Source organism: Rhinolophus sinicus, chromosome 4 (assembly GCF_057876585.1).
Source record: "Rhinolophus sinicus isolate RSI-liver-muscle chromosome 4, RSI-T2T, whole genome shotgun sequence".
NCBI lineage: Eukaryota > Metazoa > Chordata > Mammalia > Chiroptera > Rhinolophidae > Rhinolophus > Rhinolophus sinicus.
Window position 1 is genome coordinate 19,501,094 of NC_142504.1, and position 21,262 is coordinate 19,522,355.

The 21,262-nt window shown below is 35.8% G+C and overlaps 1 protein-coding gene across 6 annotated transcripts in view; it reads right to left on the reverse strand.

The window, feature by feature from the left end:
* Positions 1-21,262, reverse strand: part of ITGB8 (integrin subunit beta 8) — a 73,114-nt gene that overhangs the window by 21,014 nt on the left and 30,838 nt on the right. For 2 of the 6 annotated variants that reach the window (XM_019727482.3, XM_019727478.3), the window contains exons 3-7: positions 21,085-21,256; positions 13,476-13,722; positions 11,951-12,116; positions 11,231-11,389; positions 1,346-1,441 (exon numbers count right to left, since the gene is read on the reverse strand). In XM_019727482.3, coding sequence (XP_019583041.3) covers positions 1,346-1,441; positions 11,231-11,389; positions 11,951-12,116; positions 13,476-13,722; positions 21,085-21,256 — 840 coding nt within the window. Of the gene's footprint in view, positions 1-1,345; positions 1,442-11,230; positions 11,390-11,950; positions 12,117-13,475; positions 13,723-15,069; positions 15,412-21,084; positions 21,257-21,262 lie in introns of those variants that run through there. The other 4 variants (XM_074340826.2, XM_019727480.3, XM_088797705.1 and 1 more) reach the window with 3 other exon arrangements.

Here is a 21,262-nt window from a genome sequence, read left to right on the forward strand (position 1 = left end):
TTAACCCTTTCCCCCCAAAAAAAGCACAATAATTTGAAATTCAGCTATTAGGCTTAGAGGTTAAGAGCACAGGATTTAGGCTGTTAATGAAAATTTGGGCAAGTATATAACCTCCCTACATGAGTTTCCTCATTTTTCAAAAATGGGCATACTAGTTATACTGCCCTCATTGTTATGAGTTGTTAAGAGTATTAAATGAGTTAATAAACTTTGTGCTCGACAATAGTAGATTCTCAATCAGTGGAAGCTGTTACTATTGTTAATAAAGTGGGTTGGGCATTTGATTTGGCCCAGAGCACTCCTTCCGTGGATATTAATGATTGTTCCATTAAAAAAGGGGTTCTGTGGTATATAAATTTGGGAAAACAGTGAAATAAAGTTTCACTATAGATTTCCAAGGGAAGAAGTGGTATGATGAAGTAGTGCTTTCAGACGATAACTATGGTTGTTGGGTATTAGGGAAGCTGGTGGAGGGCACACCAGCTTTGTGGCAAATGCAAATGGGTTCAAGTACTTGTTGAAGACAAATGAAAATGTAGCTTCTCTGAGGTATTAAAAAATAAGTGAAGGACATTGGGAGTAGAAGGAAGAAGCAAAGATGACAAAGATGAGGAAGACCCATGAACAGACACCTGCAGTGAAAATTAGGGTATCATGGCACCATGGAAAGAAAGAAAAGAGAGTTTCCCAGAAGAAAGAACCTAAAAGACTACAAAAAGAAAGCTATGGCAAGGTCACAGAAGAGCAGTTCTATGTTGGAGGCGGGGGTCTCGTGGTGCTGCCAGAGTGACACAGCTAGCTGCTAAATGTCTATTCTGCTTGTGGGTCTCACCTGGTCTGAAGGATTCTGGACAAAACCTAAGATGATTCTTACGTAGGAAGGCCACGTCCATGGCTTCTCTTGTTCCTGTATTGGATGACCTTGACCAAATCTAGGTACGCTATTGAAAATTAAGCTGATATTCCCCAACCTAATCTGTTATAAGGATATGCCATGGACTAGAATACTAGCAGGACTCCAGACATGACAGGTATAGTTGGAGTGTGAACTACTTTTCACCTGTTAAAAGTCTTTTCCATTATTATCAGTCAGTGCCCACATTTGGTTCTAAGTATTACAAACACAGAGATAATTTATACTTAAACGCTAACTTAAGATACTGTGTAGTATACATTAGTTAACACAGTATTAAATTTAGATTGCACAAAGTACAATAACTCCAGAATTGTACAAAGTACAAATTTAGATTGTACAAAGTACAATAACTCTGGGGTTCTAGGAAGCATTCTAACGTCAACCACCAAGGCAAACATTTTAATTTCTATATTTTGGGAATGAACATACCTTATACCAATGAAACTGTTTTCCTTGAACTGCAAAGATGACATTAATGTTGTTTTCTATTAACTTTTCTGAAAGTTGGCCTAGCGAGGGATGTTCCTGTTAATGGATAATGAAATAAAGAAGGGAGTGAAATTTAGTAGCTTGATCCCACACATATCCAAACATTCCTTAAGAGGGAAAACATATGACTGACATAAAAATGTACTTTGTTGGGTAGGGTTATGGTTTTACTGGAAGCACTTAAATTCTTTAAGAAAATAAGATCAACACCAATGTATTAAGGATATTTTATAGACAAAAACTCCATGAAAACCTATAACTCAGGAAAACGAAGAGGGCTGAATTCGACATAATACAGGGTGTTCAGCGCCTCTTTACATTAATACTGGACTCAAAGTAAAAACTGTTGAAATGAAAATATTTGCATATGCATGCATACATACGTACGTACGTATGTATGTACACATACTATATTTGATGTATAACATGACATATTATAAACTCTGTTTAGAAGCAGAACACCCTGTACTCAAATCCCAGGTTGTCACTTTATGATAAAAATTCTATCTCAGGTCCATCCTCTGTAACACATGAATGGTTATCTGCTTTCCATGATTGCTGGCAAGATAAAAAAATAACAATAGTATGCAAACTATTTAGTGCAGTTTCCTGCGTATAGTAGGTACTCAAAACTAGCAGCAATTATCATGATTTTTATTTCCAATGGCTTATACAAGGTTACAGAGCTCTTCAACTTATTATCATTCTATTTAACCTAAATGTCATATATATTATAAATCTGTTTTACTTTGATAAATGAAACTTATGTAGAGCCAACTGTGACACTCTTTGTGGTAGTGAGAAAGCGTGGGATGAATGGAAGGGGAATAAAATTGAGTTTAAATATAAGAATTCTGACAACTATAGAAATTGCTATATCTAAAGTTATATAGACAGTGTTCTTGATATTTTTTGCTTTTTACAGATGTTCTTCTTCAACTTCCCAATAATAACTTCTTACTAGACACCTCTCAGAAAGGTGATGTCAGACGTTACCTGTACTGTTTCCCACCTGTTCACTGGTGCCTCGTTGCATTAGCCAAGGATCATGTGACTGAGCCCAATTATTATCACGTTATTCAAGTTCAAATTACTCTGTAGTTTTTGTCCCCCTTTCACCCCTCAAGGCCATTCGTGTTTTCTTAAGGGAAAATGTTGCTAAACCATCTTAGTTAACATTTCTGTATTTTGGCAAATATGTGACAGAGAGCTAATTTTACTAGTTTTGCTTATAGCCTAGGTTCTGTGACCTACATACTAAACTTATATACACAGACATAAAGGGTAACCTTGTGCTGAATAATACTAGCACTACCACAAGTAACTGCTATGGTCTAAATATTTGTGTCCCCCTCTCCAAATTCATATGTTGAAACCCTAACCCCCAAGGTGATGGTGTTAGAAAGTTGGGCCTGTGGAGCCCTCAGGAATGGGATTAGTTCCCTTATAAAAGAGAGGCAGTGGGAAAAGCTCCCTTGCCCCTTCCACCGTGTGAGGTTACAGCTAGAAAGTGTCATCTATGAAACAGAAAGTAGGCTCTCAGCAGACCCTGAATCTGTCGGTGCTTTGTTCTTGGCCTTGCAAACCTCCAGAACTGTGAGGAATAAATTTCTGTTGTTTATAAGCCACCCAGTTTATGTTTTTTGTTTCGTTTTGTTACAATAGCCCAAATAGACTAAAATAATAACCATAACAAAAACGCTTTTATTTTTTATGTAATCTGTAATTGGTGTGATAGAAGCAAATCAAATTTTCATGAACTACATTTAAATATGATACGAAATCAGTTCATGAAGAGGTTTAAAAGAGTATTACCACATGGATTTCCTTAAAAAAAAATTCTGCCCAGAACCATTCTTAAAATATAATTTTAAAATATAGAAAAACAATCCCCAAAATATAAATTCTACCAGATAAATTCCTATTCCTTGTTGCAAAGAATATGTGCACTTTTAAAATAGATTTGTGACAGTTTGCATAATGTTAGTAACTCAAAGAGAACAAGTTAAGGAAGGGTAAATGTAGCTGTAGTGGGAGTATTTTTCTAATGGCACCACTTCTTTTCAAATATATTTGCTTTGATAAAAAAATAATAAGTTTGCCAGGCATTCCTCCTTCTTAATTTTTAAAACCGTTCATATCTTAAAGAAAATTTAATCCATATGTTTTTAACCAGCTTATACTTAACTTACGTAAAATCAATATTTAAATAACAGTCCAAGATGTAAGCAGCTTTCGAAGCCTTCTTAATCTCTTTCCCCTTTCAACAACAGGAAGTCACATTGACCGAAACTACACAAAATTTAAATCTTGAAAGTTCTAGTTTGGTCAGAAGCTCATTAAAAAGGTCAACTGGATTTTAAAGCTTAAATTTTTTTGAACCCTAGCAAGAAATCTGTTTTAAAAGAAAATTCCAAGTACCTTGACACAGATTTGTTAAAATTACAAATGTGTAACAGATGTTTAAATAAACCACTGTTGACAGGAGAGCTGTGGATTAATGGCCATTGTTGAAGCCCCTTCCCCTTTCTTCCATGAAACATTAACTTTTAAGTATTTTTATCTTTTATGTCTTGTATTTCACTAGCAGGAACACTCCCTCTCAACCAGCTGTTCTGGTGACGTCACTGTTCCTCATCTCTAACGCCCCCTTTGTTTAACCCATTACATATTGTTTCTCTAAACTCTAAAAATAATTAACAGATAACAGCATTTCAGGGAGAAGGGAAAGCAACATGCCAAGACAGCTGCTAAGTAATTGAAGGCAAAAGGATTCCTTTCATATTTTTCTTCTTCACCAACACCTTCTCTATGACTTATGGGAAATAACTTACAAATGTCAGAAGGGAAGAGGAGGTAAGAAAGATTCATTGAAAGCAATTTCAGTTAAAGAGATAACTGTGAGGAGATGTATGGGAGACTTTTAATAATGTGCATATGTATGGGCAAAAAATGAAGTATTTAAGTTTCTCTTCATAAGAGTTAGATCCATAAGAAAATTTTTGTAAGATAATGTAGAATATGTAGTGTTGAATATCATAATAAGATATGAAAAGAAACCCCAATGTCGTGGTTAAATAAAGCACTCAATTACCCGGATTATTTTTTTTACAGTTCACTGTTTAGAGGAAAGAGACAAATAACATGAAAGCAATCTCATAGCAGAGATTTATTTAGAGATGAAGACTTTAAATTATTTGTTGCCAGTCCCCATCTATCGCAATAGCCTATTTTCGCATAGACCGGGGTTTCTCATCAGTGGCATTACTGACATTTTGGGCCAGGTATTCTGTGTTGTGGGTGGGGGTTGGGGGGGCAGGCTGTCCTGTACAGTAGAGGATACTTAGCAACATCCCTGGCTTCTGTCTACTAGATGACAGTATCTCCCTCCACCACCAGTTGTAACAACCAAAATGTCTCTGGACATTGAAATTTCCTCTGGGGGGCAACATCCCTCCAGTTGAGAACCATACCAAGAGCAGGGGCTCTGTGAACAGACCACTTGGGGCTTCAACTCCTGGCTCTCCAATTACTAGCTGTGTAGCACTGATCGGCTGGCTGTCGACATCTCTGCGATCCAGGTTCTGTATGTATAAAATCGGTATAAATTCTAGCATCTCCCTCCCATGGTTATGGTGGTGGGGATTAAATGGTCAATCTGTGTAAAGGCTTTTCCTTACCATTCTGTAATTATTACGCCCAGACTAGTGATGAGTAGGGACTCGTGTCCTGATGTCACACTGCTTGGCATTGACCATGGATGATACTACATCCGGCAGTGCGACCACACACAAGTTCCTGATCCTTTTAGTATCTCTGTTTTCTTATTTATAAAACATAGGTAACAGCATGTCTACACCTCACCAGGACATTGGCTAGTGTTATGTAAATGTAAGGGACAAACACAACAGGACTGCCTAGTAAAAGACAGCTTTCATTAACAGACCACCTAATAACAGACATTTGGAGGCCATTACTAAAGGCGAGATGTTGGGCTCTGGGATGTGCTTTGTTTGACTCGCCTGATTTATTTACCCCAAAGTGTTTGAGTTTGTAGCTCCTGTCCAACACAATAGCAATTATAATCATGATATGCTAGTTACTAAAGTGAGGGGCATGGACTAATAATTTGTGTAAGCTTTTCAGTGAGAGTGGAATAAAAAGTTTTGTGCTTAAATATGAATGAACGTGTAATTTAATTGGAACATCTATTTCATACATATTTTCATCACATTTTGTTTTCATTGTGTGACTTTGGCATCCATTGTTTTTCTTGTTATCAGAGCCATTACAAAAGCAGTGCTGGGCTAGTCGGAGTCTGGCCCAGGTGATTCTGGGTGCAACTGTTGCTTTCAATTTAAAAGAAAAAAAATAAATATTGTTTGCAGAGATCATTTCCTGGCTATTTTACTGCTAGTCTGAGAAGCACTTAAATTAGGTCTGTGCTAAAGTTATTGAAGTCATTCTTGTTCTCATGGCATTTACAATTTAAAACAGATAGTTCAGCAGAGCAGTAAGTTGCCATCAGGCATTTTGTTAGTTTTAAATGTTGTAACAATATTAAAAAAAAAAAAAAATCCAATTGCACACGGACCTAAAACGTTTTAGGTGCATTCTGCCTGGGTGACATTTCCTATACTTTCCTAGTTGTGCGTGTTGATAAAAACCCAAAGGTGCTGACACTCTAAACTGATTTTATCTCCTCAATTAATTTAAAAAGTTGTATTTTTTTATGCAGTGTGAAGCATAGAACAAAGTAAGAAACAGGAAATTAGGTGAAAAATTTTATTATATGCTTTAGTTTAGTCATATTAGAATTACTGTTGTTATTATTCTCATAATTACAAATCAGTAATTTCTATGAGACAAAACAAATATTAATACTTCTCTTTTCCCCTTAAAATAATAGTTTTGGTTTAAATGGCCTCTCATTTGACTTTAAACAGCTATTTTGCTGTTAACTCTTAATCTATGACAAAAGGTAGATTTGGAGTTATTCTAGATCTTTTTGTTTGTTTGTTTAGCTATAGTATTTGGTATTGTGCAAAATTAGGAATACTGTATAAACTTGGGTTTAGGAAGTTAATCTTTTTCAAGTGTTTAAACATTTAGAATAATAATTATTTTAGAAGAAGCTTCAGAGTTGAATATTCTTTAAAATAGTTTTTTAAATGACTCCTAATATAGCTCCTTTCAGTGTCTTCAAAATCGGTTGCATTCACTGGTTTTCTGGAGGGCAGCCAGCATTGAGTTTGTGTGAAGGTGGTGGCATAGCGGGCAAGCTAGCGACCTGAGAGTCAGGTCCCTGGACAAGGTATTTAGTCTCCCTCTCCACTTGGTTTATTGTGAATGGGTATGATGCTGCCTACCAAGCTGAGCTGATACGGAGATTTAATGAGCTCAGGTATGCGAAGGGTCTGGAAGATCCCCGAGCTCAGGGTCAAGGGTAATAAATGGAGGCAGCCTGCACAGCATCAGGTTGAAGCATATCAGTGGATTCTGGTGTGAGATAGCTTAGGTGTGGATCTTGACTCTGATATTGTGGTAGCTCTGTAATCTTGCAGAAATCTGATGTCTCTAAGTTTCAGTTTCCTCAGAATGTGGGTTGTGGTAAAGACTGAATGAGATAATATAAGCAGTAAGTTCAGCCTGGTGCCCAGCACAAAATAAGTGCTCAGTGAATTAGCATTTTTATTAGTATGTGTCTGAGACAAAGAAGCTGAGAAGCAGAGAAAGAGACACATTTAATACTTTCTGAAGTTGAAGAGGCAATTTCTTAGTCACAGAGCAGCAGCAATAATTGTGTCTTTATTAGAAGATGAAAATTGTATACTTGCATGGAATGTTGTGGGATATCAGCAGAGAGAGCAAAATGTCAGAAATAGCCCTTTCAGGAAAAATGCAGAACACAGATAGATACAATATCTAGTTATTATAACTTTAAAAAGTTTAACTCAGGTTTCAAAGTTATGAATTAAATTAATGAATTATATTCTCAAGCTCCCTTTTTCATCTGCACTTCTGGAAAAATTTAATATAATTCCAAGCAGTTGAGATACATGGTAAAAAGAAAGCTTCCTAATTGGCTTACTAGAAGTCAAGAACATGTTAAACGAAGTGGCATAAGAAGTCAGAGGCAGAATATGAACTGTTTTACCAGAGGGGAGCAAAACTCTTGAGTAATGCCTAATATGCCTTCTGCAAATCACTCAGTCCTCTACGATGGTGATCAATTCAGCAGCGCACCTATCCAAATGAGGCTATAGGAGAGGGAATGAACTATGAAGCAGCAGTAAGGGAATTCTGAGATATTACACAACAGGAAGGGTGAAGAATCACTGATCATAATATGACGAGGCACATAAAAAATTAAGGCTGAGATGAGAGAAAGGAACACCAAACCTAAGCTACTAAATAGAATTAGAAGTCTGGTAGCGTCTTGCCTATTTGCATCCCTCCATCCAGGACTGAGAGTCATAGCAACATTTGAAAATCCCATTAATAAGGGTTCATTGTGTGACCTGTGTGCCTCTTCCTTGGCCCCCTTTCATTGTTTCCAGAGACCTTGATGCTATTCTTGGCCTCTGTCAGGGATGGGTGAATGGTTGTTTGGGCTCCAAGTGAGGTTGGGAATTACTCTGGAGGAGCTGGATGGGCAGACAGGGTGAAATTTCAGACCCTTTAGTATTAATAACCTATCTTCTACACCATTGACAGTTTTTATTCTAACACCATTAACATTTTCCAAAGAATGCTGTATTTTAAACTGCTATTATTACTGGATAAATCATAAAACTATATTACTACTCAAGTTTTTCATTCTAGCACTTGGAGAAAAAGCAGGGGAAAATGTAATTTATTCAATAGTATAACATCATTTGTCAGTGGCTATATACAAATTTGTAATAATGTGTAAATATAAATATTTTAAATTATATCTGGTTTTGTAATTTTATGTAAGCCAAATTTTCTGCTTTATTCCTTACATAAGTGAGACTGCAACTGGAAAGTGAAAGCAACAATTACACTAAGAAATTCATTACTGTATTTTCTGCTACTTTCCCCTGGAGACACTGTGGTAAAATGGTTACGAATACAGATTTAAATATAAGATTGAACTAGACTGAGCCCCAGCTTTGTTACTTATTAGCTTTTTAGCTGACTGTCCTTAGTCAACTTATTTCTTCTACCCTTAGTTTTTCTGTTTGTAAAAAAAGGATAATTATGACTACCTTATAGAGCTGTTGTAAAGATAAATTTGAATCTGTATACAATGTTTGCTGCAGTGGTTTCAGTTAGTAAATACTGAAAATATGGAGTTATTACTATCCTGGAGTTCATATTGACTCCCATGAAATAGCTATGTGTACAAGCAGTAGAACTCTGGCCCATGTAATTTAGACATATAAAAGGTCTTTTATCAGTTATTTCTTTTTATAAACAAAAGAACCAGAGTCTTGGACCAAGAAGCTCACATAGTATTCAACATTACTGGTATTGACTGCTGGAGATAAAGCCAGGAAGCAAAGTGTTTGATTACTTGTCTCATTTATACCTTTTATAATTCTTCTACAATGACCAAATAAGATAGGATGGAGGTCATTTTAAAATAAGCAGGTAAATATGCTTCTGGTAAAGTTCAGGGTAGCTTTAGATATAGTAGGTTTCAGAGAAGTAGCACATCTCATATATATAAATGCATAGTCAAGGGATCAATCAAAATGCTTCAGCTTCTTTTGTTTTAGGGCCATGTTCCTAGAAATGAAGGGAATGAGAATTCTTAGGTAGAGGATCCCTTAACACACAGACCTGAGATGTGATAGAAGTATTCCTTTTAGGTGTTAACAAACATTCCGCTCCTTGGTTGACTCAATACACGAGTGATATGTGGAAGGTGCATTCTTTTAAGTAATTGAACAATGTTGAAGAAGGCAAATGAAGTGCATAATAGATGGTCCAAATTCCTGATGTCATAAGAGCCCAAATGCTATGTAAAATTCCACCAAGATTAGAATTTATTTCCATAAGGGTATATGGCATGGCATGGGTCTAAAATTATGAGCATCTTTGCCTTAATGAATCCTTCCTAGATGAGCAACAGCACCCTCTAAAATACAGTTTTGGAGAGATGACATCAGTGACTTGGCAAAACTTCAAAAGAATAAAGCAATGCAATTGGAGAATAATGTGAATATTATTTTTCCTTAAAAAAAAACCAAAAAAACTTTTCCTTGTCTCACAACAGAGTAATTTTTCTTGTCTCCTCCTCCACTGCCCAGTAAATAAATTAGGACTCTATTTTAGATTAAAAGAGGTTGACGAGAAGGAAGGAAATATAAGAAATGACTAAATTGAAGTGGGCGGGTATACCAAAGTGAGGGTAAAGACACCGCAGGAACAATGCCAAATCCTAAAATGTTCAATGCAAACTTTAGTTTGCCTTTTAAAATCTTTAAAATTTGAGGCTGCTTTCAAGAGACTAAACCGACTAAGGGCTGAACTTGTTTTACGTGGTCATACGTTGCTCCTCTGTGGCGTTCCAGATTAATGAAACTTAAACAATTTAAATTTTACTCATGGAACCACACACTTTTTCAGCATAATTTGTATGCTTCAAATATTGCAGTTCCGTGACATGCCTTGGAGTACGGCAGTATACTCATAAGGTGCCTTGAAATGTTTTCAATTTTCAAGGGAAATTCAGGGAGACTCGGCATCTGTCAGGTACCTAGGAACTACTACTGGAAGTAGTTCACCGTTTTAAGATACAGTGGCTTTGTTCCTTAGAGGACATCATATCTTTGCAAAGCTGGGCAGGATGAAGATCAGTGTGAAACAGGGAGTGAGGACGGCAGTGTCTAATCTGATTCCATGGCTTGGAAGTTCCCATTAGTAACTTATTTACTGTGAATGACACAAATATAGGTATATAATATTTATGATGTAGATTATTATTTTTTAACTGACTGCTAAGTTTTTAGGACAGAAATAGTTATTTGTACCTGACTACTCAATAAACAGAACTGTCAGGTTTTGGTGCTTTGTTTGTTTTGGTCTAGGGGCACCAGGGAAGGAAAATTACTGAGACACGCGGGTTTAAAGATCTGAGAAAATTTGGAAGTTTCTGTTCCAACATTTGCATGAATGTATAAATGTGTGCCCATGTCAGAAATAAATGATGCTTTGTGCGGTTGATTTTTTCACATGTAGAATAGCTAATGCTGGGAAGCTTAGGGTTCTAGGAGATTGTATGTAAGTATATGATTCAGAGCATCCAGATAGTCACTGATTTAAAAAATGAGCCGCTAAATATAGACAAGCTTCAGAGGAAAGGAGTGAGGTACAGAATATTAAAAGCTATCCCTGTTTTACCCTTTTTTTGGTCTCTACTTAGATTGTACCTGTTGTGAGGATTCCTCACGCCACATACTTTTCTTACTAATCCTTAATATGTGTTTATATACCAACCATGCAGAACTAATTTGTTTATATAAAGCTATAAAGTGTGTGTGTGTATGTATTTTTCTTTAAAAGTCCTTCAGTTGCATTGAAAGTAAGCTCTTCCATCACTTTTATTTTTGTAATTTATGTAGTACTTTGTAGTACATCAGAGAGTCAGCTATAAGATGTTGTCAAAGTATTTTAACCTTACATTTTAGTGACCAGCATTTATACATTGCATTGTCTCATAAGTTCTCTCTCATGGCTCATACTGACTGTATCATGTTCCTTGAGGTAATTTCTTTACAAAAACAGTTGAATTGCCAATTTAAACTTACACTTTAACCAAGAGTGATAATAAGAGGCTATATATAGCTACATTACCATGCTTGTTGATCTGACGTAGACATTGTTTTTCAGATGGCAGTTTCCATCATTTGGCACCACTATGCCTGCCAATTTGCTATCAAGAGCAAGATGAGATGTCTGATCTGTCATCACCAGCAGCAATCTTTTAGCTTCTTTTCTCCATCCAATATGACTCTTAAAATAAACATGTAATTAGACCTTGTACAACATAAATCTGTACTGTGGTCTTTATTTCAAGTAAACGTTAAGTTCAAGTTCACAAACATTAAGTCAGGCTAGAATGATGTGCATAAAAACAATGCTGTTTCATAAGTAAAATTAACTTTCATTTGTATATTCTCTATTTTACCACAGCCATTTGACCACACTAGCTCATGGCTACAGATTTCTAGTGTTCTCCCATCGGAAGAACAAGCCAGGATTACGAAGTGCAGAGCAGCCAGTATGACGTGAGTAGGACAACAGGCTCCTTCTGGTTTTTCCTTGGATGGTGGTGAGTGAGCACAGCAGCCATTTGGGAAAGGATTTTCCAAGTGTATCTTTTCCTATATAAAGCCCTCTCCTCTCTGTCCTGAACACATACCAAAATGAGTAACATTAGTGACAAATGAGAGGGAGAAGAAGGTATTCTTCTATGCTCTGATTTCACTCCATAAATCAAAGAGAAAAACAAAATCCTAAATTCTTGAAGAATTTTGCATTTAAGCAAACACTGAGTAACGGGAAATGTCTTACCTCACAGACAGCTGCCTGAAGCATGGCATCAAAACCTCCTTCAGGTGTATCTATATTTCCAGAGATCTTCTGTCTGTGAACCGCTTTTTCAAACTCAGTGATGTTCTCCGTCAAAGACAGCACATGGATATACCCATGGGGAGGCATACAGTCTAAATTGTAGTCACTGTTTGGTAAAGAAGAAATGCACGTTCTATTTTGCTATGCTTTCTTCGAAGATTCAAGGTATACTACTCACAGTACAATTGTGTGGGTGGTGTGAGAAGGGAAAACATTGGTTTATTTTTTCGCCAAGGAGATTTTATAAGAGAAAATCTGTACTGTGTAAAATCAGAGAAAAGTTACATATTGGTGAATATTTGTTTGCAAGTAGGAAATAGAAATATAACCATTTGGTGTTGTAAAATAAAGACAAATTAAACATGTTTCTTTAATATAGGACACCTAAGGGCTACATATTATTATGCTAATATGTAGTGTTACTTTTTAAGAGGAGATAAGAATTTGTAGTGATTTCCTGTCACATTTGAGCATGGGACAGCTGAAAAATATCTTTTGGGAAATGTTTCTTTTAAGAATTTAGTTAAAATATTATACTATTGTTAGATTATTTTAAAACATCGTGCTAATTTTTAAAGTGATGCTTGGTGTGCAATTACTGATGAACAATTAAAATTCATTAAAATTGTTTTGAGAATTCCGTGATGTTCCCCAAAGTGAGAATCATTCCTTAGGTACAGCCCCATAGGGAGAAGGCACGTGACCCTCCTTGAAGAGATGTGTCAGTCCCTGTTCCACTACCACAGACAGCAGAGTTGTTTTGGTGAGAGTGTGTACTGTAAAGTGAGCCGGGCAGTTTGTGCAAGTAGGAAAGAAAGTGTTAAAAGGAAATGTTTTATTAAGGAAGAACTAAACACATTTATATTTCTCTCCGAAAATCCAACAGGCTAATTAGAACATTGTATGAGAAACTTGTATTTTTAAGGTCAGTTCTCGTTTCATAGTGGGTCATGTGCTATTTAGAATCGGACTTCCAAAATGATAAGAAAAAGGGCTCTTTCTAGCAGGCAAATGCTCGTATTTTTACCTACCTTCCATGTGCTGAGCTTTTTTTGAATCATATCATAACATAATTACAAATACAGTCATAATGCAGTAATAGAAATACAGATGCAACATAAATCAACAAATTTGAAGCAATCAAAAAGGAGAAATACAGACTTGGCAAAGAGGTATTTATATATATGGGTAGCCTGATTATTGGAGGTTTGTCCAAAATTATTAGTATTATTTGTGTTTTTGTGATAAAAACTAACTGAATGATATTTGAAAAAATATAAGAAGACCAAACTACAGATAATCTCAGAAGTTTTCAAATAGGAACATACTTTCTCTCCAAAATTTTCACTTATCGTTTAATAAAATAAAAATATAAAATTAGTAAGTCCTTTCTATAAAAACAAAGAGATTTTATAAGAAAGTAATTTCATTTGGCATTATGAAATCCACCTCAAACACTAGATACCTGCATTGATTATGAATCCTTTCTGGGTGGATGCTAATGTATGGTGAAACAGTTTTATCAACGTATGAGCCAAATCCAAGACGGAAGTCACGGGAGAAAAATGCCATTTTTCTAGATAAGTCATTTCCAACGGAATTTAATTTTTCAATATTATTGTGCATTGATGCCGAGACATCAACCAGATAATAAAGATCCACAGGATATTTCTTCAGAGGATGAATTTTCAACATAAAATTAGCTTCAGCTCCTAGTTCAAAGAAAGACAAATACCATGTAGTATTCATTTTAAACATCTCAGGATAAGCCGTCAATAAATCAGTTACATTTTAGATATAGAACAATTATCACAAATTTGGACATAATGAATGAAACTAGGAATTTCCTGGAATAATTTTAAGGCAATTTGAAAACCATACAAATTTATTAGTTTCCGCCTTCTACAGTGAATTTCTCACAATCCTGTAGGGCAGATAGAGATAACACCAAATGGACCAGCACCATATAACTATAATAGAGAATATATTTGCCACCATATGAACCTGTATTTCTGGTGTCTACAAAGCACAGCATAAAACAGCAAACAGCATTCTATATCGAGAAAGTAGGTGGCTGTGTTTGTTTGAAGGTGGCTTTCAGGCTTGAAGAAAAACAGAAAGGTTATCTTAAGAATAATTACTTTTTATTGGATGGAGGTATCAACTCATTCTTTTGAGTTAAGGCATATTTACATACGAGATGTGAAAACTCTGTTACTGAGAAGTACGTGAAGATATTAAAAATAATTAGTACCTCATCACAAATTACTTGATAAGATTCTTCCCAGCAGTTAGTTGTGAGAAGGAGTGAGACAGTGGTCTAAAGAACGGTCCCCAGCAGGGCCACATTGAGGACCGGGGCGATGTAGAGGACAGCAGCTGTCCAACCCATACTGGGTTCTCTGTGAACATATGTTGAAGACGTATCACAGAGGCCAAGGAACTGCATGAGCGAGAGGGCCACCACAAGGGGAACTGTGGGAGTCTGCCACAGACAACTGTCTGTAATAATCATTTATTTAGTTGTCTGCCCATTAGCATTTGATACAAGGACCTGGATCCCTGTACACAAGCATATGGCACTGTATACAGTTGATATAGAATCGGACTTCCAAAATGGTAAGAAAAAGGGCTCTTTCTAGCAGCCAAATGCTCATATTTTGACCTACCTTCCATGTGCTGAGCTTTCTGTATTTAATTTTTAACAGTAGATAGTGAAAAATTATTAATTTAAATATGGGCAGATTTTGAATTTTACTGTTTAAATAATAAAGCAAGTGCATTGTAAGTCATTAATTATTTGTCTATCGAGATTTTAAGTGGAAAAACATTTTTAATAAACACCAATTTGCATACAGAATTGATAGCTTGATCTACCTATTAAAGGAATCCTTTAATTTATCAAATTATATTTTCAGTCTTCATGGGCTTACAAGTAGCAATATTTTCTTATAAATTATTTCATAAATCAGATGTTTTTAAGTCAGATTACAGAATGTATTCAAAATAGTAAGTTTTTTTCTGGTATATAATAATTATGGGAGAAAGGAGCTACTTACTCATTCCTAATTTGCTGTTCTATGGAGGAAACCCCTTTAATGTAACAGTCCTAATTTTGGGGCCGCTAGAGTTTGGGAGGAGAAATTGGGCATGCGTCAGCCAGCCCAATTCTCACTGCTTCCAACTCTCTCACTCCTTCCCTGTAGGAGCGGGGCTGCCTCCTAAAGGCTCTGCTTTCCGGGTGTCTGGTGAAAAAGGCTGCCCATATGGAAGTATCCTGCAATTTGGGTAGAGAAGTTCAATTCAGGAGAATGATAGAATCTGGTAGAAAGAGCTGGATTGATGAAAAAATAGAAATAGAGCGTAATTGGGGAGTGGGGTGGGTCAGTACTTAATTGTTTTTTTAGTTTATTTTTTTATTTTTATTTATTTATTTTTTTTTACAAATTGTGTACTTGTTTAATTATTAACTTGGACATATGGCTGAAGGCCTTGGCCACATGGTATTGTCATATTGGTGGATCATTGCAGTTTATGGTGGCTCTGTCTGAAAATAAATGTCTGTCTAGTTTTATAAAGTCATTGCAAAATAAACCAGTTAAGCATATCATGCAGGTTGTTATACTGTTGGTTGGTTTTTCAGCCAACAGGCAGAATCTGTGAAGCATCAGCAAAAACACAGTCCTTGGAGGCCTAAGCTATTCAGGGAGCCCCAGCTAACCACACAGCTAACCTCAGCACACACCAGCTGCTCATCGCCTAGCAAGCAAATCCTGGTCTCACTGGCCTCAGCAGAGAAGGGAGCTGTAAAGAAGCCTTGCCAAATGAGCAGGGTTGGAAGGTGTAGGCTGCTGTAGCTTGATTTTGGATTACATAGATGCTGGCATTAGCACCGTGTGTACCCGGGTCAGTTTAAGATCTCAGCATGGCCTGGCAGCTCAGTAAGACACGTTTTCAATAAAGGAGAAAAGAGAATCTTTCCATACACAGGCCTTTAATCATTGCCAGAGAGAACAGTAATCACACTTTCAAACTGCAAGGCACTTGAGTTTCCTGTAAGGTTCTAGCTTTAAGTAGTCGGCTCAAGCAGGCAGCCCTACGTAGGCTGAACCCAAACCCCATTCTACTTGTTAAGGAGGACAGTGAAGGGGCCAAGCTTGGGTTACTATACTTTGCCCATGAGCTTGAGATGCTTCCCACAATATGCTCTCAAGTTAGCTTTGGATTGAATAATTATACATGAGGGAGAAACTTTCTCTTGGAGGTTGTAGAAAATGGATACTATGTCCCTAGATAATATTCCCATTCAGTTCATACTAGGGTGCCACCAACACAGGGGTCAAAGAGCAGATGACATTAAGAGGTTTTGAATATATTGGATGAGAAAGAAACACATCTAAAAATAAGACAATGTCTGTGGCCGTCACCATTATGAGGTTATCAATGCAAGCTGTCATGTCTTACATGTTACTCTGACAGAGAAGCTATGCGAGGGTGGAGTTTTCCTGGCTAAGAGCTACTAACTGAGGTAATTTATGTAAAATATCTACCACAGTATTTGGCACATGGTAAATATATAGATGTTAGTAACTACTGCCATTACTGTTAATAGATTCTAAGCAACATCAGGGTAAGAACTATTTCTTCATCTCTGAAGCCTGGGTTTGCTACATGCATAATCACTCAAAAGTGTTCTTTAACGAGACTATATTTGAAGCACATTTTTATACAGCATTTCAAAAGACCTACGTTTATCACAGTAAGAAGCTAATACCTATGACTTCTTTCTCACAGTTTAGGGGTAGCTTATCTCTTTAAGAGGAAAAGAGTTATCATCTGGCCCCAAATGTTTATGCTACCATGTGTATTATCTGCAGGAAAGCCTCATCCTCATACCTTTGGAAATGCTAAAGATCCTTGTTTCCTTCAATTAAATTCAAAGGGAAGAAGTGAGTCTGTGACAGAATAAGAAAGAGGACTTTGAGGAAAGTAGAGACACACTTAGAGCTATTGCTGTTGAGCTATTGAATAGCCCAAAGAATTAAAAGTTGTTAGAATGAATTTTGAATCACTCAAGTAATGGTGTGAGCATCTCTAAAGAACTGGCTGCAACAAACGTGGCTGGACATTAAGAATAGATCATTTAAAATGTTTTCTATCCGATGAAACTGAAAATGTGTAAAAGTATAGCAGGTGAAAAGAGCAGCCAATTACTATTAATTATAATTGGGCAGGGGAAGGAGAAAGCCCAAGAATGAGACTGGTTTGAAATAGCAAGGCACAGACTCCAGCAGCACATTTCTCAATTTTTGTGGGGGATAAAATGGGAGATATGTGCCAGGGGTGAGGGGGGGGAAATGCATGATTTTTATATTTTATTTTATTTTTTTTAAAATTTGAATTTAGGAAGAATACCTGAAAAATCTTACATTTTAAATTAAGGTACACTAAATTAAAGGTTTTTCTTTACAACATTAAAATGAATCAAGTTTGAAATATTTCCTTGAATTAGTAAAGTATGGGTATCGATTATACTGATCCTTATCATATACCTCGTATTATTCCAAAGCAGATTAAAGAATTCCCTTCTCTCTCCTACCTTCCTAGAGATTTCATTTCAGTGTTCTTAGGGAACATCAACTAGGATTAGTAACCTAATTCTGTTATTATTTTTCCATAAGATTGATAGGTAAAAATAAAAAAAAGCGTAGTTTAAGAAGTGAAATGTAGAAGAAAATACCATTTTCAAATCTCATTTTGAATATTTTGATTATATATTGTATATATTTTTATGTAGTCCTAACTTTCTTTTAAAAATGTAGTCAGTATATGATATAATATAAATATCCATTAAATTAAAAAAATCTTGATAGATTCTACATTGAAGGGCATGTATTTTTATCAGAAAAGAATAAAGTGTTAGAACTAAATCAAATAAATCAAAATCAATATTAGGGGATAAATACATTTTACACTTAGTTATGCATTATATTAAATACTCAACTCTTATATGTACCATGGTGGAAAGAACTTTTACATAATAAAGAGTGATGTTTCTATATATATATGGAGTTGGTAAAAAACAGCTTTATATATTATGCCCCAAAGCTGGCATGTCTTTGATGCCGTAAGGCACTTTTAAATGAACTTATTAAATCTAATGTAATAAATATTATCTATATACGCAGGTTACGAAATATAGATCTGTCATAGCTATGTTGTAAAGATGACTCACACACATTAGACAATTATACTAATTTGCATACAGAAATTCAAATAGTAATGGGAAATTGAATAAAATCATGCCCCATAATGATTAACATAGACATTAAGCATTTCCCTTGTCACTTTCCTACTACCTCTGATCTCATCCATACTGCCTTCACTTACCATTTCACGTTGACATCTGCCAGGTCTCTGTCTCCAACCTATATCTCTCTCCTGAACTTCAGCCTCTTATAGACAAGTTACTACCTCAACTCAAGTAGTCTCGGTTTGAACTCAGTACCACCCCCTCCACAAAGGGCAGTCTTCCCCATCTCACTTAGTTGCTTGAGACAGAGCCCACATGTCCCCACGCTCACTAATCACCAAACTGTGAGGATGCTACCTCCCCATTTTCGCTCAAGTCCACTTTTCTACTGCCTCGTTACCATTACTGTCATTATCGTTAGTATCACTACGGAAACAGCACTGAAACAGTTTTCCAACTTTTAAACTGGTACTTTATAGTCTCAGGAGGATTCAACCACTGTTATAGCTGCAAAAGGGAACAAGCTAAATTCATTTAAGTGTATAAATTTAAGTATAACAGTAGAAAAAAATACACCCTGTCATTTTCAAATCTTCAGGTATTTAAAAAAGAGCAAGACATTTTCAAAGAGTGTAGTCGTATTTATTAGAGGCAAGTCATATGTGATAAGCTTGATGTGTACTTAATTTCTTATATCTTTATTAGGATTTTTAGGGTTGTTCCTCTTCTTGAGTCCATTTTAATCATATATTTTCCTACAAATTATCTATATTATGAATATTTACACATTTTTACCATAGATTTTGTGTTTGATATTTTGTTAAAGTAGTTTTTCTCCAATATTTGTTTCTCTGGTTATAGTCTATATAATTAGGTTATTTGCCTTTTGTCCTCTTTTCTTAATTAGATTTGTAAAGAATTTATTTTATTGAGCTTTATAAAGGACCACCTCTTGGATTTATACATTTGTTTTATTTCTATTTTGCATTTCGTTAATTTTGTATTTTTCTTAATTTGTGAATTCCTTCCTGTTGTTTTCCTTATGGTAATTACATTTCTGTTTTTCCTTTATTTTTATCTGGATACTTAGTTAATTTGGGTTCATTCTTTTTCAATAATAAAAGCATTTAAAGTTTTGAATTTTCCTGAGAGCAACTTCAGTCACGTCCCATGTATTTTGATGTGTGTTTTTGTTATTACTGTTATTATTAAATAATGTATGACTAGAATTGTGATTTGTCCTTGGAGATAGAATTTACTTAGGAGAAGCTTTTCTTAGTTTCTCTGTTATTTAATATTTATCCTCTTGTATTTATTTCAAATTTTATTGCAGACTGAGTGCTCAGAGATATTGGCTTTCAAAAACAGTTTCACTTTTTGGAATTCAGTTTTTTGATTTTTTTGTCTAAAATATGATTAATTTCTGAAAATATTTCATTGCCTTTGAAATTATTTTATATATCAAGTGCTATGGACTGAATTGTGTGTCCCCCCTCCCCTAATTTATATCTTGAAGCCCCAATCCACAATGTGATGGTGTTTGGAGATGGGACCTTTAAGAGATAAGTAGGTTTCAATGAGATTCTAAGGGAGCCTTACAGGGTGGGGCCTTCATGATGGGATTAGTGCCTTATAAGAAGAGCCAACAAAGAGAGCTCTCTCTATCTCTCTCTCTCTCTCACTCTCACTCTCCTTCAGGAACTGAACTGGCTAGCACCTTGCTCTTGACTTCCTAGCCTCCAGAACTGTGAGAAAATAAATTTCAGTTAAGCCACCCAGTGTATGGCATTTTGTTATGGCAACAACAGAGGTGGCAAGAGCCATAAGCTTACCAACCTAACTACTTTCATTTTTGTGTATCCCGTTCCAACTGTTGCTCATATATGTCCATACTGTGCTTTATAACTGTTTTACATGGTGAGGAGCACAGTTTTAATTGGAAGCTTGGAATATGTCTAGGGCCAAAAAAGAAATGGTTTTTGTTTATATGGTAATCCAAGAGAGTGGAAAAAATATTTCAGCTTTGGAATAGGGAGGTCATATGTCATAATGGTTATTTAAAAAATTAATGACAGGACAAGACCACCCAGAATGAAATAATAAAGGCTTAAAGGCAACTGCATACTGCTTAAAAGTAAATGCATTGAATTAAGTGAAGCAGTCTGGTGCACCTGAACTTATCTTGAAATATGCAGCTTGTATACTGGGATTCTCTAGCACTGGAGGAAAATGAGTAATTTCTGGTGGTCTGCTACAGGTGTCAAACTGTGGAATATAATGTGATGGAAGGGCAAATACATGGGGAATATAGGAGGAAAAGTGTGTTAATCTCAGCGGCCATACAAATGATGACAATTAAGAATGGTAGTTTTATGTCTAAAAGTTGTTAATCCACAGGACTTAGCTTAATTCACATCAATTACTAATTAATTATTCAACTCATAAATTCAACAAATACTTGTGGAATGCTTACTACATGCCAGCACTCTGCTAGGCATTGGAGAAAGAGAGTGGAATAAAATATGTTCTCTTTCTTCCAGAGCTGGCGGTGGAGTAGGAACACAATTACATTACAATGTGATCAAGTCTGGAAACAGAGAATTATAATATAGTGTGGTCAGGTTTGCAGAGTATCTGAGGCCACACAGCTAGCTAGTTTTAGGCACAATAAAGACTAGAATTCTGATTTCTTGATTCTGAGCCCACTGTTATTTTTTTCTACAACAGTACTGCCTACCACAAAATATTAAATATGAACAAATAAAACTAAATGTAATTGCAAATTAAGAATCATTGTAGATTTATTTGGAAGTCACCAAACCTGGGCGCAGCTGGATCAACACTTCTCCTGGTGTCACCTGGGTATTAATTTCATTTTCACTTGGTATTACATGCACAGATGGGTATTCTATTGAATCAATCGAGCAGCCTTTGCTTATTAAATTGGAAACAATATCACAACGTTCACTCCTTGTTCCACCTGAAGTGAAATCCTGTTT